At 36.4% G+C, this 15,400-nt stretch overlaps 1 protein-coding gene across 1 annotated transcript; it reads left to right on the top strand.

Moving 5' to 3' along the window:
- The first annotated feature begins 5,158 nt into the window (after positions 1-5,158).
- LOC139740174 (protein CMSS1-like) lies at positions 5,159-10,434 on the top strand. Its single transcript, XM_071650762.1, has 5 exons — positions 5,159-5,237; positions 6,136-6,263; positions 7,314-7,443; positions 9,211-9,446; positions 10,127-10,434. The coding sequence occupies exons 1-5, from the start codon at positions 5,159-5,161 to the stop codon at positions 10,385-10,387; spliced, it is 834 nt and encodes a 277-aa protein (XP_071506863.1). The 3' UTR covers positions 10,388-10,434.
- The last annotated feature ends 4,966 nt before the right edge of the window (positions 10,435-15,400 follow it).

The raw sequence follows: 15,400 nt of genomic DNA, 5'->3' as shown, positions 1-15,400 counted from the left end.
ATGTTTCTTTGGTCACTTCATGAAGCATGTGCTATACTTAAAAAATTGTAACAATGCTGATAGTTTGTGGGATTTTTTTGTTATCCTACCTGTCAATATAACTTCTTGGTTTATCACAGTCAGTGACATCCATTCTTTCTGTTTGAGATTATACAGTGTGCAAGATTAGAAGTGGGATTAATTTTTGCAGACAAGGTAAAAGTGGGGATATCATGTAAGTTCTTAAGTATGGTGAGATGTGGATGAAGTATTTTTTGTGTAACATGAAGAAAAAAAGTGAGTTTCCTTCATGACATGTCTGTCAATACGATAATGTAATCATGTTCTGTTCCATTACCCAGTAGACAGATCGAAATTTAGATTTGCCTGGATTAAAGGTAGCTTGTTTGTGACAATATTTTAGGAAGTGAAACCACAATTTCAGAGGAAGTTTATAATATTTTGCATTTACGTCTTACTTCAGACTTCCTGTCAGATAAAACGATATGAGTACAATTTCATTTCTGGGTAATGTATTTAGTTTGCTGCTATTGATATGAAATGGTCAGAAGGATGACTGTGTAATAGTCCTTGACACCCCTGAAGAAGAGTGTATGCACCAGAGAAATGTGGCTGATCAAAATGGTGCAATACAGTCAACTTTGTCCAAGTCAAATTCAAAGGGACCACAAAAGAAAATCTTTGACTTGATTGAATTTAGACTTACACTACACTACATCCTAGAATGAATATTTCTGTGATTTAGCCAATTTTTCAAGTTGTGAGAGTTCGACTTGGGGCATGGTTGGCTGTACTTTTATGACTTACAACACTGATTGAAGACAAATCATGTGAATAATTGGAGTCTATATTAAGGCATAATGATAAATCATATGCTCTTTTTGATTTATTTTTCGTAAAATGGACAATAGTAATTAGCTGCAATTCTAACTCTACAGAAACTTACGTGTGCCTCATACAGTCGGGACAGACAGCCTGATGGGAAATGCAAAACTGATCTGTGCATTGAATCAGTTGAGGTGAACCTTTAATTGCTCAGTCTTAGTTCAACCAATCATTGCTCTCTTACATGTATCAGCAAGTCAGTTTGAATTGTGTGCCTGGCTGTTTTTCCAATATATTCTCAGGACACGCATCAGATTATTTTTATTATTATTTTTTTGGCAATGTCTACTCGAGTGACATTTTATGAGGATACTTCTGTGTTGAGTTACAGGCTGCGAGTCAGTAGGAGTCTTATTTTAAAGCTGTTTATATTGTGCACACCGCAACATTCTTCCAGATTTTAGGGTTTCTTGACAAGCTGACAAGTGTTGAGACAAGAAGTCAGTTTAACCTGGTGCATGCATTTAACAGAAACATATTACAGTATTCAAAACGGCAATCATCATGGCACAAATATGTTCATTGGAGAATCTGAAACGATGTTTGATGTTTAAACTGCTCAGTTACAAATTAGCAAGTCTGTGGCACAAATGTTTTTTAAAGTCATTGAAGTTTAAGTTTTTATATGTGTAATTCAGTAAGATTATTGCAAAACTTTGTACATAGGCTAAGCAGGTAAACATATTACAAAACAATGAAGAATATAGAAAGCTGCCAAGCCATTCGGTTTTGAAAATGTGTTAATGAGATTTGGAGATAAAAATCACAGTCAAAGGAATTATATTGCTTATATTTGAACTTAGTATAAAAAGCAATACAAATTGTAGAAAAAACAATGTGTTTGGCATTGAGGTTACAAATTTTCTCTTACAATGGAAATGCTGCTTTCTTTTTGTGGCAGCAGTTTGTTGACAATGAATGATATTGCTTCGACAGCTGCTGTTTAGATATGAGACTACTGGATGATTATGTTGAAATACTTGTGTTTAAACTCATGTGAACTTGTCCTCATAGTATCATGCACAAATGAATAATACTGATAGGAAAGTTGGTTTGGAATAAACTATGATGACAACAATAATGAAATGAAAATATGATGATAATAGAATAGAATGAATAAAAGGATAATGATAATTGTAATGATTGCAATAGTAATACAGTGATATATGTGCATTCATAATTCGCTTCATACTACATTTCTAGACATGAAAGTTTTTTTTTTTCCGCTGTTTGTGAAGGAAATCATGTGAATGTTAAATTGCAATGAGTAGCACAAAGAAATGAGGATGGTATAATCTATCATTCTTGTTCTAACCAGTCATACCAGTTCAAAGTGTGCTGTACACTTCATACACCTGTCAATCAACAAACTTAGGTTAATTTGTGCCTCTTTGCTGGAAGCGAGATTTCATTGTGCAGACCCTGGTTTGGGCTGAATGAATAAACTGAGTAGTTGCAGAGAATTCAATTTCTCCTTAATTATTCCTGCATTAGATCATTCATCAAACAGATTCAGTTTCTTTTAAAAAATTAAAAAAGAACTTTTCTGCTGTATAAAAGTCGCTACAATTGCATTTACCGTGTGTGCTTGCCACACAGATAGAATTTTTTGGAAGGTCATGTGACATGACATCATTTGACAGAATTAGGAAAATTGAGTAAGATTTAGAGTTGATTGGTGGCATGAAAGATTTCCTATGCATAAAACTGCACAAATACATAGAGAAACTATTCATAAAGTACATGGTCTGGCCTTTTGTGTATACCTCAGTCTCTATGTACTGGCTCGTGTTCCTGAAATGTGTAGGTCAGCTATTAAAGGTCGTATGTAGACAGAGATAATCCTTACCTACATTTACAGGCACATGTATCGAAAAAGAAGGCCCTTTATATCAAGCTGGATTTACACAATGTATATGTGCTGATGGTATGCTTCTGAAGAATGTGGCAACCTTTTTTTTCCCGCATGATATTTTACGAGCTTCCTGTTTTAATGGAAACTTTCAAGACATGCTATTTAAATTCTGGTGTGTAATGTAATGCTATATTTCAATCTAACCTGTTATGAGGATTTGAGTGTGTAAACATTCTTCACAGACTGTAGCCAGAGTGTATTTTGAGTCTATATTGAAAACAGTAATGATGTTATGATTTTAAATTTTTTGGTACATTTTCCTATAAATTTTCCTATAAATTTTGGACTCTAAAGATTAGGCATGTTGAACTTCATGACTTTGTACGATTGTTTTTCATTTTATTTTCTTTGTCTTAACTTGATTGCATATTATGATGTTCTCTGTCTGTAGACAGTAATTTTCAAGAGGACCTGTCAATTACTTTAAGTCAAAGCTTACAATTTCCCAAACTGGCTCGAGGAAATCACATGTCGGTGAGGTGGTGCAAGTTATGTGTTTTATATCATCTCCCTGATTTTTACTCAAAAGTTCTCAAATGCAAACTTATGTAATGAGGTGTTATGTACATACATGGAAATGCTATTTCCTGCATTGAAGCAAAAATTAATTTCCCTCACTTCTGATGAATATCATGCTCCTTTTTTCTTCCTTCCGCAGAATTTCATCCAGGGGTCCGTTCCATGAAAGTCTTATGAGAGACTCTTGATTCATAAGACACACTTATGAGAGACTTCATGAAATGGATTTGAAAGTTTCATACAGCTACATAAGAGTGACTTTGACCATTCTGAGATTTATGTAAAGACTTTTATGTGATGACTTCATGAAACGGATCCCTTATCAACAAAGTTCACTGAGAAGTCAGTGTAAAGCTTTTGTGATTTTGAGTTTCCATTCTGTTGTCGCTTGTGTTGTCCAAAGTTGTACATGTATGTCATACATTTCCAGTGGAGGAGGATGCTGTATTTTTCATCTTACGAATTATACATATGTACATGCAAAGATGTAACAAACATGAATAAAGTCCAAATGAAGCATGAATTGTGTGGTGAGTTTTTTTTTTTTTTTAGTCTGTTTCCACAATATGCAAAATACTCGATTAGCTCACTCAATTCTTTCAAATGTTACATGGAAAGTGATGTTCTTATAAAAGGAAACTTGCAAGTTCCAACCACCTTAGAAGATTTTTCGTGTTTGTAGTAAGAAATCAATCCTTGTGATTGAACGCTCTTAATATACCCAGTCTAATTTTTCACTGCATGTGATGTGGTTCAAATCTCTTTCCTCAAGCTGATGGCAAAACTCTTGTTTGATTTAGGCCTCCCTTGAACATTGACTTTGTCAGTTTGAGGATGTAGACAGTGTTTATGTGAATGTTTATGACTGATGATCAAGCTAATTATAAAGTGTGATGGATATCTACCAAATGAGATGTACTGCGTATATCACCCTTTGCAATTTGACAACACAGTGTGAACATAATGGAAAGAAAGAATTACACTGTCCATTACAACAACATGACAGCAACAAAAAGAAAGGTAAGGAACAAAAGTTGAATATACCCTGTAATAGAAATAGATAAAGAGAGAATCCCCGAATAAGATGTAGAGTGACTATGGAAAGGTAGATGAAGAAAGAGACAAAAAATTAAAGGGATGGCACAGTATTGGTGGAGATGAAAATTGGGCTTTAAATTTTTGGCGAGATACCAAGAAAAAAATTGAAATAGTACAGAGCATACCATGTTAAGAGGAATTCAAAGTTTATTTGATGAAAATCGGGTTTGGAATGACTGAAACATCCAAAAACAAAGTAAAACAAAGCGATCGTAATAAAAGGTGGGTCCCACACTTTACTAGAATCCCTCTGTTTTGGATATCTCAGCCATTTCAAAATCAATTTCTATCAAATAAGTGTTGAATTCCTCAAAAATACATGCTCCTTCATATTTCATTAGAGGTTTCTCATTATCTCACCAAAAAATGTTAGAAACCTGAAATTAGGTCTCAACCAAAATAATACAGTCCCTAAAGGGAAATGATAAAAAAATGGTAAGTAGTAGAGAAAGAGAAATGTCAAAAAAGGAAAGGAAAGAAAGAAGGAAGGACAGAGAGAAGTAGAAGAGTGTAGGTGCTTTAATCTCGAACATGGCTCTCGATTTCCCTTCACCTGCAGGGAGGTGAAAGATCGCCCTCTGCACCTCCCTTCCCTCGCAGGGGGACCTCTCCACGCTTCCATACTAGCCACGCGCCGCCACCATCGTACTACCACGCGGCATGATTACGCAATACACATGTGCTGGCGTTGCTCGTAATTCCGTGTGATCACACATTACGGGAATAATATCTCTGAAAATCATGGCAGATGACCTTGGCGATGAGTGGTGGTTGGATCCAAATGAAAGGGAGCCAGAGGAAGCCCAGGAAGATGCAGCAGGTATGTTTTCTACTTTTGATGAATAGATACATAACCTTTGATTTTGGCGTCCTGACGACGGAAGTAGCTGTTGTAGTCCCTTACCTTGCATTAGCTGTTGGTATTGGGGCTTGAGAGTTGTCCACGGCCACGCTATCAACTAGCAGTGGCATAGCTATTCTATTCTATTCTATTGTTGTATTTAATGGGGATCTATCTATTGATAGCCCGACCAGACGCTGTATTTATACAGCGACTGGGCTGTGCTGTGTATAGTTAGCAGTGGCAGTGCACTGCACTGCACTGTAGGTAGCTACTCCTGAATTGCAGATACACGGATACACTGTCTACGTGCACATCCCCATGCTGTATTCATCATGATACCCGTAGAAGCATAATGGGAAATTCTTAGCAATTTGAAAGACTGACACACTCACTGGACGGTACTTGTAAAATGAAATAGGATATTCTTTTTCTAATGCAGTGAAATCATTATGGAATAACTTACCAGACAAGTACGGTAAATTTACTCATGACATTGAACTAGATAAATAAATCATCTTCTTGTAAACATTAGATCTTTAGAGAGATACTCAAAGATCGTATGTAATCCAGGCCAGGCAGAACAATCTAGGAGATGTTAGATTCGGTAGAAATTACTCTCATCATGGAAACTACAAACAAAAGTAAGAATTGACCCAGCACGCACATGCACGCGCGCATACACAAATAATGATTTGCTTGATAGTTTCCACTGTAAAGTATTTAAAACTAGGCAAAAAGTGTTATTAAGTGCAAGGCCCCTATAAAGAAACAACCATCAAAGATCTATGGAAAGAAATATTTTCTCCTCTTGAAATGTCTTTGAGTTTGATTAACTTCTTCCATTCTCTCTCTCTTTCTCTCTCTCAATTATTAGTGCCAAGAACCAAAGACCAGCAAACAAGAAATGCTACCAAAGGAGGAGCGTTGCCTAGCAACAAGAGGAAGTCAGAAGGAGGGGAGCAGGATGTGGGCAAAGCTAAGAAGCGGAAAAAGAAAAAGAAGGTTGTGATTTTGATTGCTTATCTCTTTCTATTTATATGTCTATATTTTTTTAACAGTGTTTAAAAATAACAAAAGACAAAGGAAATCACTGATCTACTCATGAACCTCAGACCTCCTGGGGAGTCTGCTTCATAAAAGAAAGTGACAACAGTCAGAAGCAGTTACATTACTTCACACTACCAAAGATGATATATTTGCATGAGTACAGTGCACTTCCGTTATAACAAACACGGTTATAACAAAATTCCGGTTACAGCGATGTAAAAATTCAGGCCGCAAAATCGTCTGCTCTTTGTTCTTTATTATTTATTTGTTCGGTTATAATGAAATTTCGATGTATTGAAAGAAATTCGCTGGTCCCGAGGACTTTGTTATAAAGGGAGTCCACTGTATTATATTTCACACATTTAGACCTGTGAGCCAATTTTCTGAGTGATTTGATTCGTGATTGAGAATCACATTGAATTGACTGAGAAATAAGTACTGACCATTTCAGAAGAAAATCTAATTATTTCAAATCTTGGAGATGATATACAGTTAACAGCTTATTTGTGGTACAGAAGACAATAAAAGTGACTCCCATTATAGCAAACTCCTTGGGACCTGCAGGTTTTCTTCATTATACCAAAAATTTTTTTATAGCCATACAACTAAAGTACAAATAGATAATGTAGGTGATGATTTTGGAACCTGAATTTCTTTGTTCTATCGAAAATTTCGTTTCAACTATATTTGTCATAGAGAGAGTGCATGCACTGTACTAATATTTTCAGGAGTTCTTACATTTTTGCATATGATTGTCAGCTCTCAAAATCCATGAAGATAAAAACAATGCAAAATACATGTACACCGCATATGCAGTGTTTGTGATGGTCTAGTACATGAGTGAACCATTTCAATCTCCCATTTTTTCATTGTTCATGATGTTTGGACTGCATATGATGTGTGGCTATGTACATATACAGTAGGTACAAATTCATTTCAGTATCTTAGTGTTGAATCATATAAGTTATGTTGTCTCTTTCTCCTTTTTTGTTTTCATTGTGTTAGAAAACTTTAAGTGAACATCTTGCCTCGACTGATGACAAACCAGGAACTGGTGATGATATTTGTGTTGCTATGGCAACATACTTCCACAATAAACTCTCAGCCATTGAAATGGAGGAACTGATACTAGAAGGTACTTTTACCATTTTAATTTTGATGAAGAGAGAGTTCACTTCAATATTACAGAGTCAGTGCCTTTTCTGCTTCTAGACTAACGTGTCTTTTTGTCCCCGCCGAACGAGTTCGAGCAGGGGACTATGAAACGGGCTCCGTACGTGTGTGTGTCCGTCCGTGTGTCCGTCCGTCCGTCCGTGTGTGTGTCCGTGTGTGATCAAAATGTTCAAAATGCTACTCCTTCGCCATTTCTAACCCGATTTTGATTCTGTTTGCTTTATATGATAGCACTACATGGGAGCTTTGAAACTTCTATACAGAATTTCAATTGTGACCTTTGACCTTGACCTTTGACCTATATTGTACATTTTGCTTCAAAATGCTACTCCTTCGCCATTTCTAACCCGATTTTGATTCCGTTTGCTTTATATGATGGCACTAGGTGAGGGCTTCAAAACTTCTACGCAGAATTTTGACCTTTGACTTCTTTGACCTTTGACCTTGATTTTTGACCTATATTGTACATTTTGCTACAAAATGCTACTCCTTCGCCATTTGTAACCCGATTTCAATTCCGTGTGCTTTAAGTGATGGCACTAGGTGAGGGCTTCAAAACTTCTACACAGAATTTTGACCTTTGACTTCTTTGACCTTTGACCTTGATTTTTGACCTATATTGTACATTGCCTACAAAATGCTACTCCTTCGCCATTTCTAACCCGATTTTGATTCCGTTTGCTTTATGTGATGGCACTAGGTGAGGGCTTCAAAACTTCTACACAGAATTTTGACCTTTGACTTCTTTGACCTTTGACCTTGATTTTTGACCTATATTGTACATTTTGCTACAAAATGCTACTCCTTTGCCATTTGTAACCCGATTTCAATTCCGTTTGCTTTAAGTGATGGCACTAGGTGAGGGCTTCAAAACTTCTACACAGAATTTTGACCTTTGACTTCTTTGACCTTTGACCTTGATTTTTTTACCTACAATGTATATTGTACATTGGCTACAAAATGCTACTCCTTCGCCGTTTCTAACCCGATTTCGATTCCGTTTGCTTTATGTGATGGCACTAGGTGAGGGCTTCAAAACTTCTACATAGAATTTTGACCTTTGACTTCTGTGACCTTTGACCTTCATCTTTTTACCTATATTGTACATTTTGCTACTAAATGCTACTTCCGGCGGGGACATATATTACGCACCGCGTAATTTCTACTTTTCCTTGTTGTTGTTGCTTTTCCTCTCTCTCGCATTTTCGTTTGTTTTGTTTTTGTTTTGCTTTGTTTTGTTCTTTACTAGTGTTCAAGTCATAACCTATTCCATATGGCATGCAAGGCTGGTTCTGTCTAATGCTTTGCTTCATATGAAATTATTTTAAATCAGTATATTAAAAAAATAACTGTATACAAGTGCTATTCAACTAACTTTAAGTCTGTCAATTAAGAAGGTTGATTTGGCATTTGCAGGGGTTTGATTTATTTGAATTGATCATAAGAATAATCAAATGGTTAAAGTGCATGCATAATCACAGAAAGCACCAACATTTAAGCTTTACAAGAATATTTGAATAATTAACTTGGAACCCTGTACTTAGGTGGTGTAGAAGTTTTTACAAAAAACGGAAATAACAAATTACAATTTTACCTTGTTACATCACAATGCTGTCTGCACTTTGTCATTAGTCTAGTTCTTTGTGTAATTGTCCGATATGTTTGTTTTATTGTCAATACTCCTGTTTCTCACAAGAAAAATAAGACTGAGTCTTTGTCCTTTCTGCAGAACACTGTTTCCTGGATGTAAACAAGGGTAATGAATCAGTGAGTGACTATCTGAACGGAACTATACCCGACTGGTCAGCTGTGGTCAAGAAGGAGCAAGAGTCCAAGAAGCCCAACAAAAGCTGTGTCCTGCTCCTTCTGACGTCCAGTGGAAAGAGGGCAGTAGATCTCATGCGAGATGCTGCCAGCTTTCGAGGAAAGTGTGTCACTGCAAAGTTATTTGCCAAACATATCAAGGTGACTGAGCTTTTCTGTGTTTGTTGATTATTTGTAGATGGCAGGATCAAATTTACCTAGAGAATAAAATTCTTTGACAATAATTTGTAGCATTTGATGTATTTAAAATGAGAATGATTTTACAATACATAGAGAGATTTGATTCATAAATTACAGTGCACTCCTGTTATAACGAGCATGGTTATATTAAAATTTTTGTCACAACAAAGTTAAAATTCAGGTTCCAAAGTTACCATCTATCTTTATATACTTTTGTTATAACAACAGAAAATTGCTGATCCCAAGGACTTTGTTATCTAGAACAGGAGTGCGCTGTACAGTGTTGATTAAGTTCCATGCTTCTTGTAGCTAATGAGAGTATCATTCCTTGACTGACAAATGGTTTGAAACATTGTTCAAATGTCATTGCACATAATTGTGTATGAAAAAAAAATAGTATTAGCTGCACAAGTCAATGGATTATTTTAGTCCCTCTTATTTGATATGGTGAGGGAGATGAGCTATTTTGTATGTTTATTAAGCTGCATGAATTATCCAAACTCCTTGGAAAGCCAACCCCATTTTGTGTTCACATTATATACTTCATTTATAAGGATAGAATGAAAGAGGAAAGATGTGTACTCACTGTAGACTACTTCTCTTGAGGCGAGATTTATGATATCTAACTTTTCCAAACTTAGATTGCTGAGCAGGAGAAGTTCCTGGCCAGTCACCGAGTTCAGTTTGCCGTGGGGACACCACACAGAGTCTCCTGTCTGCTGGAGTCGGGAGCAGTGACCCTGGATGACACCAAGTATGTGATTCTAGACTGGAACTGGAGGGATGCCAAGCTGAGGAGATTCGTGGACATTCCTGAGCTCAAGAGAGACTTGTTTGAATTACTTAGGAAACATTTGATACCAGCAGCCTCCAGGGGCAAGGTGAAGTTTGGGTTGTTATGACAACCCTCCAAGCAAGGTGAAGTTTGGGTTGTTATGACGACTCTCCAGGTTTATCTCTGGCCCAAGTCCAGAGATTTATCATTCATTGCTTTTATTTAGTAATTATTCATAAAATGTAGATACTGGATCCCAAGAAACATGTTTTTGTTTTTGGTTTTTAAAGAATACTGGGCATAGTGCATACATGTGGAGGAGGCATTTTAGTGTCTGTAATTGCTGAGTGGTTCTGTCTTCATTCACTCCACAAAATCATACTTGAAACTTGAGATGCAGATAACAATGTTATATAACTAAGGTGTCCTGTTTACCAAGAGCCTTTCAACCAAGGTGGCGCTCTGCCACAACATGTGCATGACAATATATCAGTATATGTTTGTAGTTACCACAGTGTCTGTTTTTTTTTTTTTTAACTGCTATAAGCCACACTCCAAGATGATTTTACGTGAGTTATTAAAGTGAAACATCAACACTATTAGCACTGGGGGTACTGGAATTCTTCATTACAGTCAATCACATGGAGTTTTAGTTGCATCTAGGAAATTTTTAGGCTTTTAATATGCTGAGGATGAGTCCTGAGTATACTCGGGCAGGTGTCTATGGAAAATGAGTGTTGTAGCAAAATCAGTCTGTCCTCAAAGGGTTAGCAGCTGTCATTTCATCAGTAAAGACATTTCAGCATCTACTATGTTCATTGAGCAGTGTGTATCCATTATGTCTATTTTGTGAATAGTATTCTAAGGACGCTGAGACAGGTTTGTCGTTTTAGGTCGATAGCTGTTTGTCAATACATTGTATATGGAATTTTGTGTTTGATTGATTCATAACTTTCCCTCCGTTAATACCTCATAGAATTTGGACCCCCCAAAAGGGAATAGAATTCTAATCTTGTTGCAAGAGTGCTTGCTTTGTGCTGAAGTCAGAAATCAAACTCACATCCCGTTCTGAATTTATCACAAGTGAAGTTTACATAGCTATTGTTCCTTTTTTAATTAATGTGTGATCTGCCAACTTCAGGATAGATACTGTAGTTTATCATACATATGGAAAACTTTCGCACGATTTCGCGCATTTAGGGTTGACAGACCAGAGTGCACGTAGTCGCCGAGAGCCAACAGCCGAGTGCACTCGAGCATAATATGGGAAGGAGCGGACTCGTCCATTGTACGGGAATCGGGAGAACCGTGCGTGTGCTTACTGGAGGGACAGAATGCATGAACATGGAAGCCATTCTTTTTCCATCTGACAGCTAATAATGAAATAATATTAGTATTTTTAGTACCGGGAATCTAGAGTTCCTACAACGGCATTTCCATTTCACCACACAAGTTGATCATTCACGAGCACACACACCAACGCGTACAGTATCTACATAATGGGTTCATTCACCCCTGTTGATTTAATGGGACTGAACCATGGTCTGTTCAAGCACGGCTTGTTGCAACCTCAAGTCATCTCTGCAGAGCAAAATACGCATGATGATCCTTGAATTTGGCAATATTTAGCTCTGAAAGAAGTGGTAATACACTCTGCAGGATTGTCAGAATATTAATAAAGACTAATCTGTTATAATGTGGACGAAAGACGATTCAAAAGGCATGATATCCAGCGAAAATTGTGAATACAAAAGTGTAACTTGAACTCTCCCGCCTTCGTTTCACAGCACAAACACAATTGTCTGTTTACGCACACTCGTTCGTTGTCCGTAAGCATTAGGGGAATTGTGTACAATGGACAGCACAAAAGCTCGCACGCTTTAGCAAAGTCACAAGCAGTTTTATAAAACATTCTTTGATTTGACAAGAAAAGTGCCCTAATTTCTCTCTGACCAATCAAAGCAAGTTATACATCACTGAAGAGCCCAAACATTCTACTTCATTTTGAAGTGCGAGGGTAAACAATTTCACTAAGCTTCCGTGGTACAGCCTGTGATTTATATGGGCATGTCTGAAAATTATGGCTTATTTTGGGTAATCCGCCATAGACAAACTCAAGATTTGGTGATTTGAAGCAGAATTTCAGGGGAAAAGTGCCCTAATTTCCCCAAACCTATTTTTTAGGGAAATACACTGAGTAGAAAGAGGGTACATTCTAGTTTCATTTGGAGGGCGAGGGTTTTGAACTCATAGCCATGTTTTTTGTGCAGAGCTATTTTTGTCCCAAAGGAGGGGGATATGACGCGTCTTTTCACGTGTTATAAGCACCGGTGCTCTCGCTCCGGAGCAAATGCGCGCAAGTTTTCCATATGTGTCTTAATAATGATAATGTTGTATTGTATGATATTGATTTGAAGTAATTTCTCTCAGATTAGTTATGATGTGGAATACAGAGCCCTTAGCAGTGTGCAAATATCAGGCCAACATGATACAGGCAACTGATAACAATCCTATGCTCAATTCTTCTTAAAGGATAGAATTTGCAATACAGTGCACTCCTGTTATAACGAAATTCCGGATACAACAAAGTAAAAATTCAGGCCACAATGTTATCCACTTTATGTATCTACAAATGTATATTGTTTATTTGTTGGGTTATAATGAAATTTTGATAAAACAGAAGAAAAGTGCTGGTCCTGAGGACTTTGTTGTATTAGGAGTCCACTGTGCGGCCTTTCATAACTATAATTAAAGTAAGTATTAAACCTAAGAACATGATACAATTTATTGAATAACCTAAAGTACATGGTGTAAATTGTATGAACCATGAAGGAATCATGTTGATTAATTTAGACATGTGAAAACTAATGTTCTTTTGTGAAGTTCTAGGTGTGTGAAATGTAAGCAGATTGATGCAAACTTCTGTAATAAACTTCAGCTCTTGTGTCTGTGGCATTGCAGTGTGACTCAACTGCATTGCAAACCTGAAAAATAGTGCATGATAACTAGGAACCTCTTTGTCCATAAAAAGAAAGAACAGATAGCTCTACAGAGGAATCTTGTACAGCTACAAGAAATTGATAGAATACTTTTACTGAGTGTATGCTCTTAAATTAGTGTAACTTAGAGATGTTATGCATTGCTTTGTACAAGAAAGACCTCAATTGTTCTTGTATTATCCTGCCCTTTTGAACTGAGCTGTTTGTGTAAATAAACTTGGAAATATTAACTGATGTCTATTACTCTTACTTTGCTCAACAGAAAAGAGGTATGCACTTTTGACTACAATACAAGAGAACGAGAGAGAGAGAGAATGGAGGAGGATGAGGAGGAGGGAGAGAGAAAAATTGAGAGAAAGAAAGATTGACCCGTGTGTATGAGTTTTTGTGTGAATTACATACCAAAAACAGAAACAAAATGCTAAATAGTTGAAGAGTTTGAATGCAAAAAATAATAAATGCTGTTTTCGAAGTTTATTGAGTAAGGTCATTAACCCATTGAGGACGATTTGATTTTCTACAACACGCATTTCCCATAGACACCTGAGATATCCTAAAAAGCGATCCTCATAAAATTGACAGGCCACAACTTTTATTAGGATCTCTTTGTTTTACTTATTTTTTTAATATCTCGGTCATTTCAAAACCAATTTTCATCAAATAAACTTTTGATTTCCCTTAGAATTGTACGTTCTTTAACATTTCATAGAGTGGCTTCTGAATATCTCGCATTGACAGGAAAGATAGAGGGAACGAGGAAGGAAACGGGTGGTCTGGATGACCAGACTACATGCATGGATAACAGAGAGAGGGGTATAAGACATCAAGATGGAAAGATAGATTTGTGACATACATACCATGAGAGTCTATGTTTTAGATATGGCACAGAGAGAGAGAGAGAGAGAAAGGCTGGCCATAAAATCTTGTGCTCACTTGCCTGAGGCAATTAAAACTTCCTGTTTATAAGCAAGTATATGTTTCATTTTCAGTTCATTTTATTTCTCTGCTTGTACAAATGAAGTCATTATGACAGCTCAACAGCATTTTCATCAAAATACATGTAGGCCTTAAAAAACAGACATACTTAAACAGTTCTTAAGGGGAAACCAAAGCCCAAGCATCATTTACTGTAAAAGTGGAAAATTTTGTGGTGTTGAAATTTTTGCGCATTTCGCGCAACCAGAAGCTAGGGCAAAAATAAAAGCATGTGAATATGTTTGCGTGCCATATGGTCAAGTAGTTGATGTCTTGATTCCGCGGAATTAAAAACATGCGAAACTCTTCTTATACCCGGTCAAGCGAGAAAAATTAGTTGCGCGATAACATCCACTTTTACAGTAGTAGATCACATCAGTGAAAGTTCGAGGAAAATTGGACGATCCGTTCAAAAGTTAGAAATTCCAGTACCATTATTGCTGGATAAGAAGACTACTTCATTATATGATATAAGATGTCATTATGGACAACAATACAGAAAAAAATTATATAGAAACATATTTTCACTTTTCTAGCATAATAAAAGAATACTTGACTTGTCTTTTTCAGAAATCAGGAGAGATGATATTATTGATTAATATAAATTGATGTCATGAATTCATGACATCAATTTGGACAAAGTACATGTATTCCACAAAATTCAATTTTTCATGAAAAGCATACATTTCATATGCACTTGTTACTGGCATATGTTGAGGGTAATATTATCTCTCCTGATTTCTGAAAGAGACAAGTCAAGTGCTCTTTTATTATGCTAGAAAAGTGAAATTAATATGTTTCTATATAATTTTCTCTATAATTGTTGTCCATAATGACATCGGATCATGTAAATGCAGAAGTCTTCTTATCCAGCAGTAAGAGCACTGAAACTAAAAATTCATAACTTTTGAATCAATTCTTGGATTTCCTCAAACTTTCACTAATCAGTGTTACTTGTATTGCTACTTTTACTCAATTCACATCAATTAAGGCTTTAGTTTCATTTAAAGGGGCATTCCAGACGATTTTCATAATTTCACATCATGTACATAGTACAGATAAATCGACAGCTTAACTTTTTTAACGCCCTTCTCATTCTCAGCTGACGAAGTAATAGTTTTGGTATACACTGATTGTAGCATTGTACAAGCAACAAAATAAAAATA

This window comes from Diadema antillarum, unplaced genomic scaffold (assembly GCF_040938485.1).
Source record: "Diadema antillarum isolate AM-2024a unplaced genomic scaffold, OU_Dant_1.0 seq00000839_RagTag, whole genome shotgun sequence".
NCBI lineage: Eukaryota > Metazoa > Echinodermata > Echinoidea > Diadematoida > Diadematidae > Diadema > Diadema antillarum.
The sequence above is the reverse complement of the archived record's forward strand: the minus strand, read 5'-3'. Positions and strand labels throughout refer to the sequence as shown.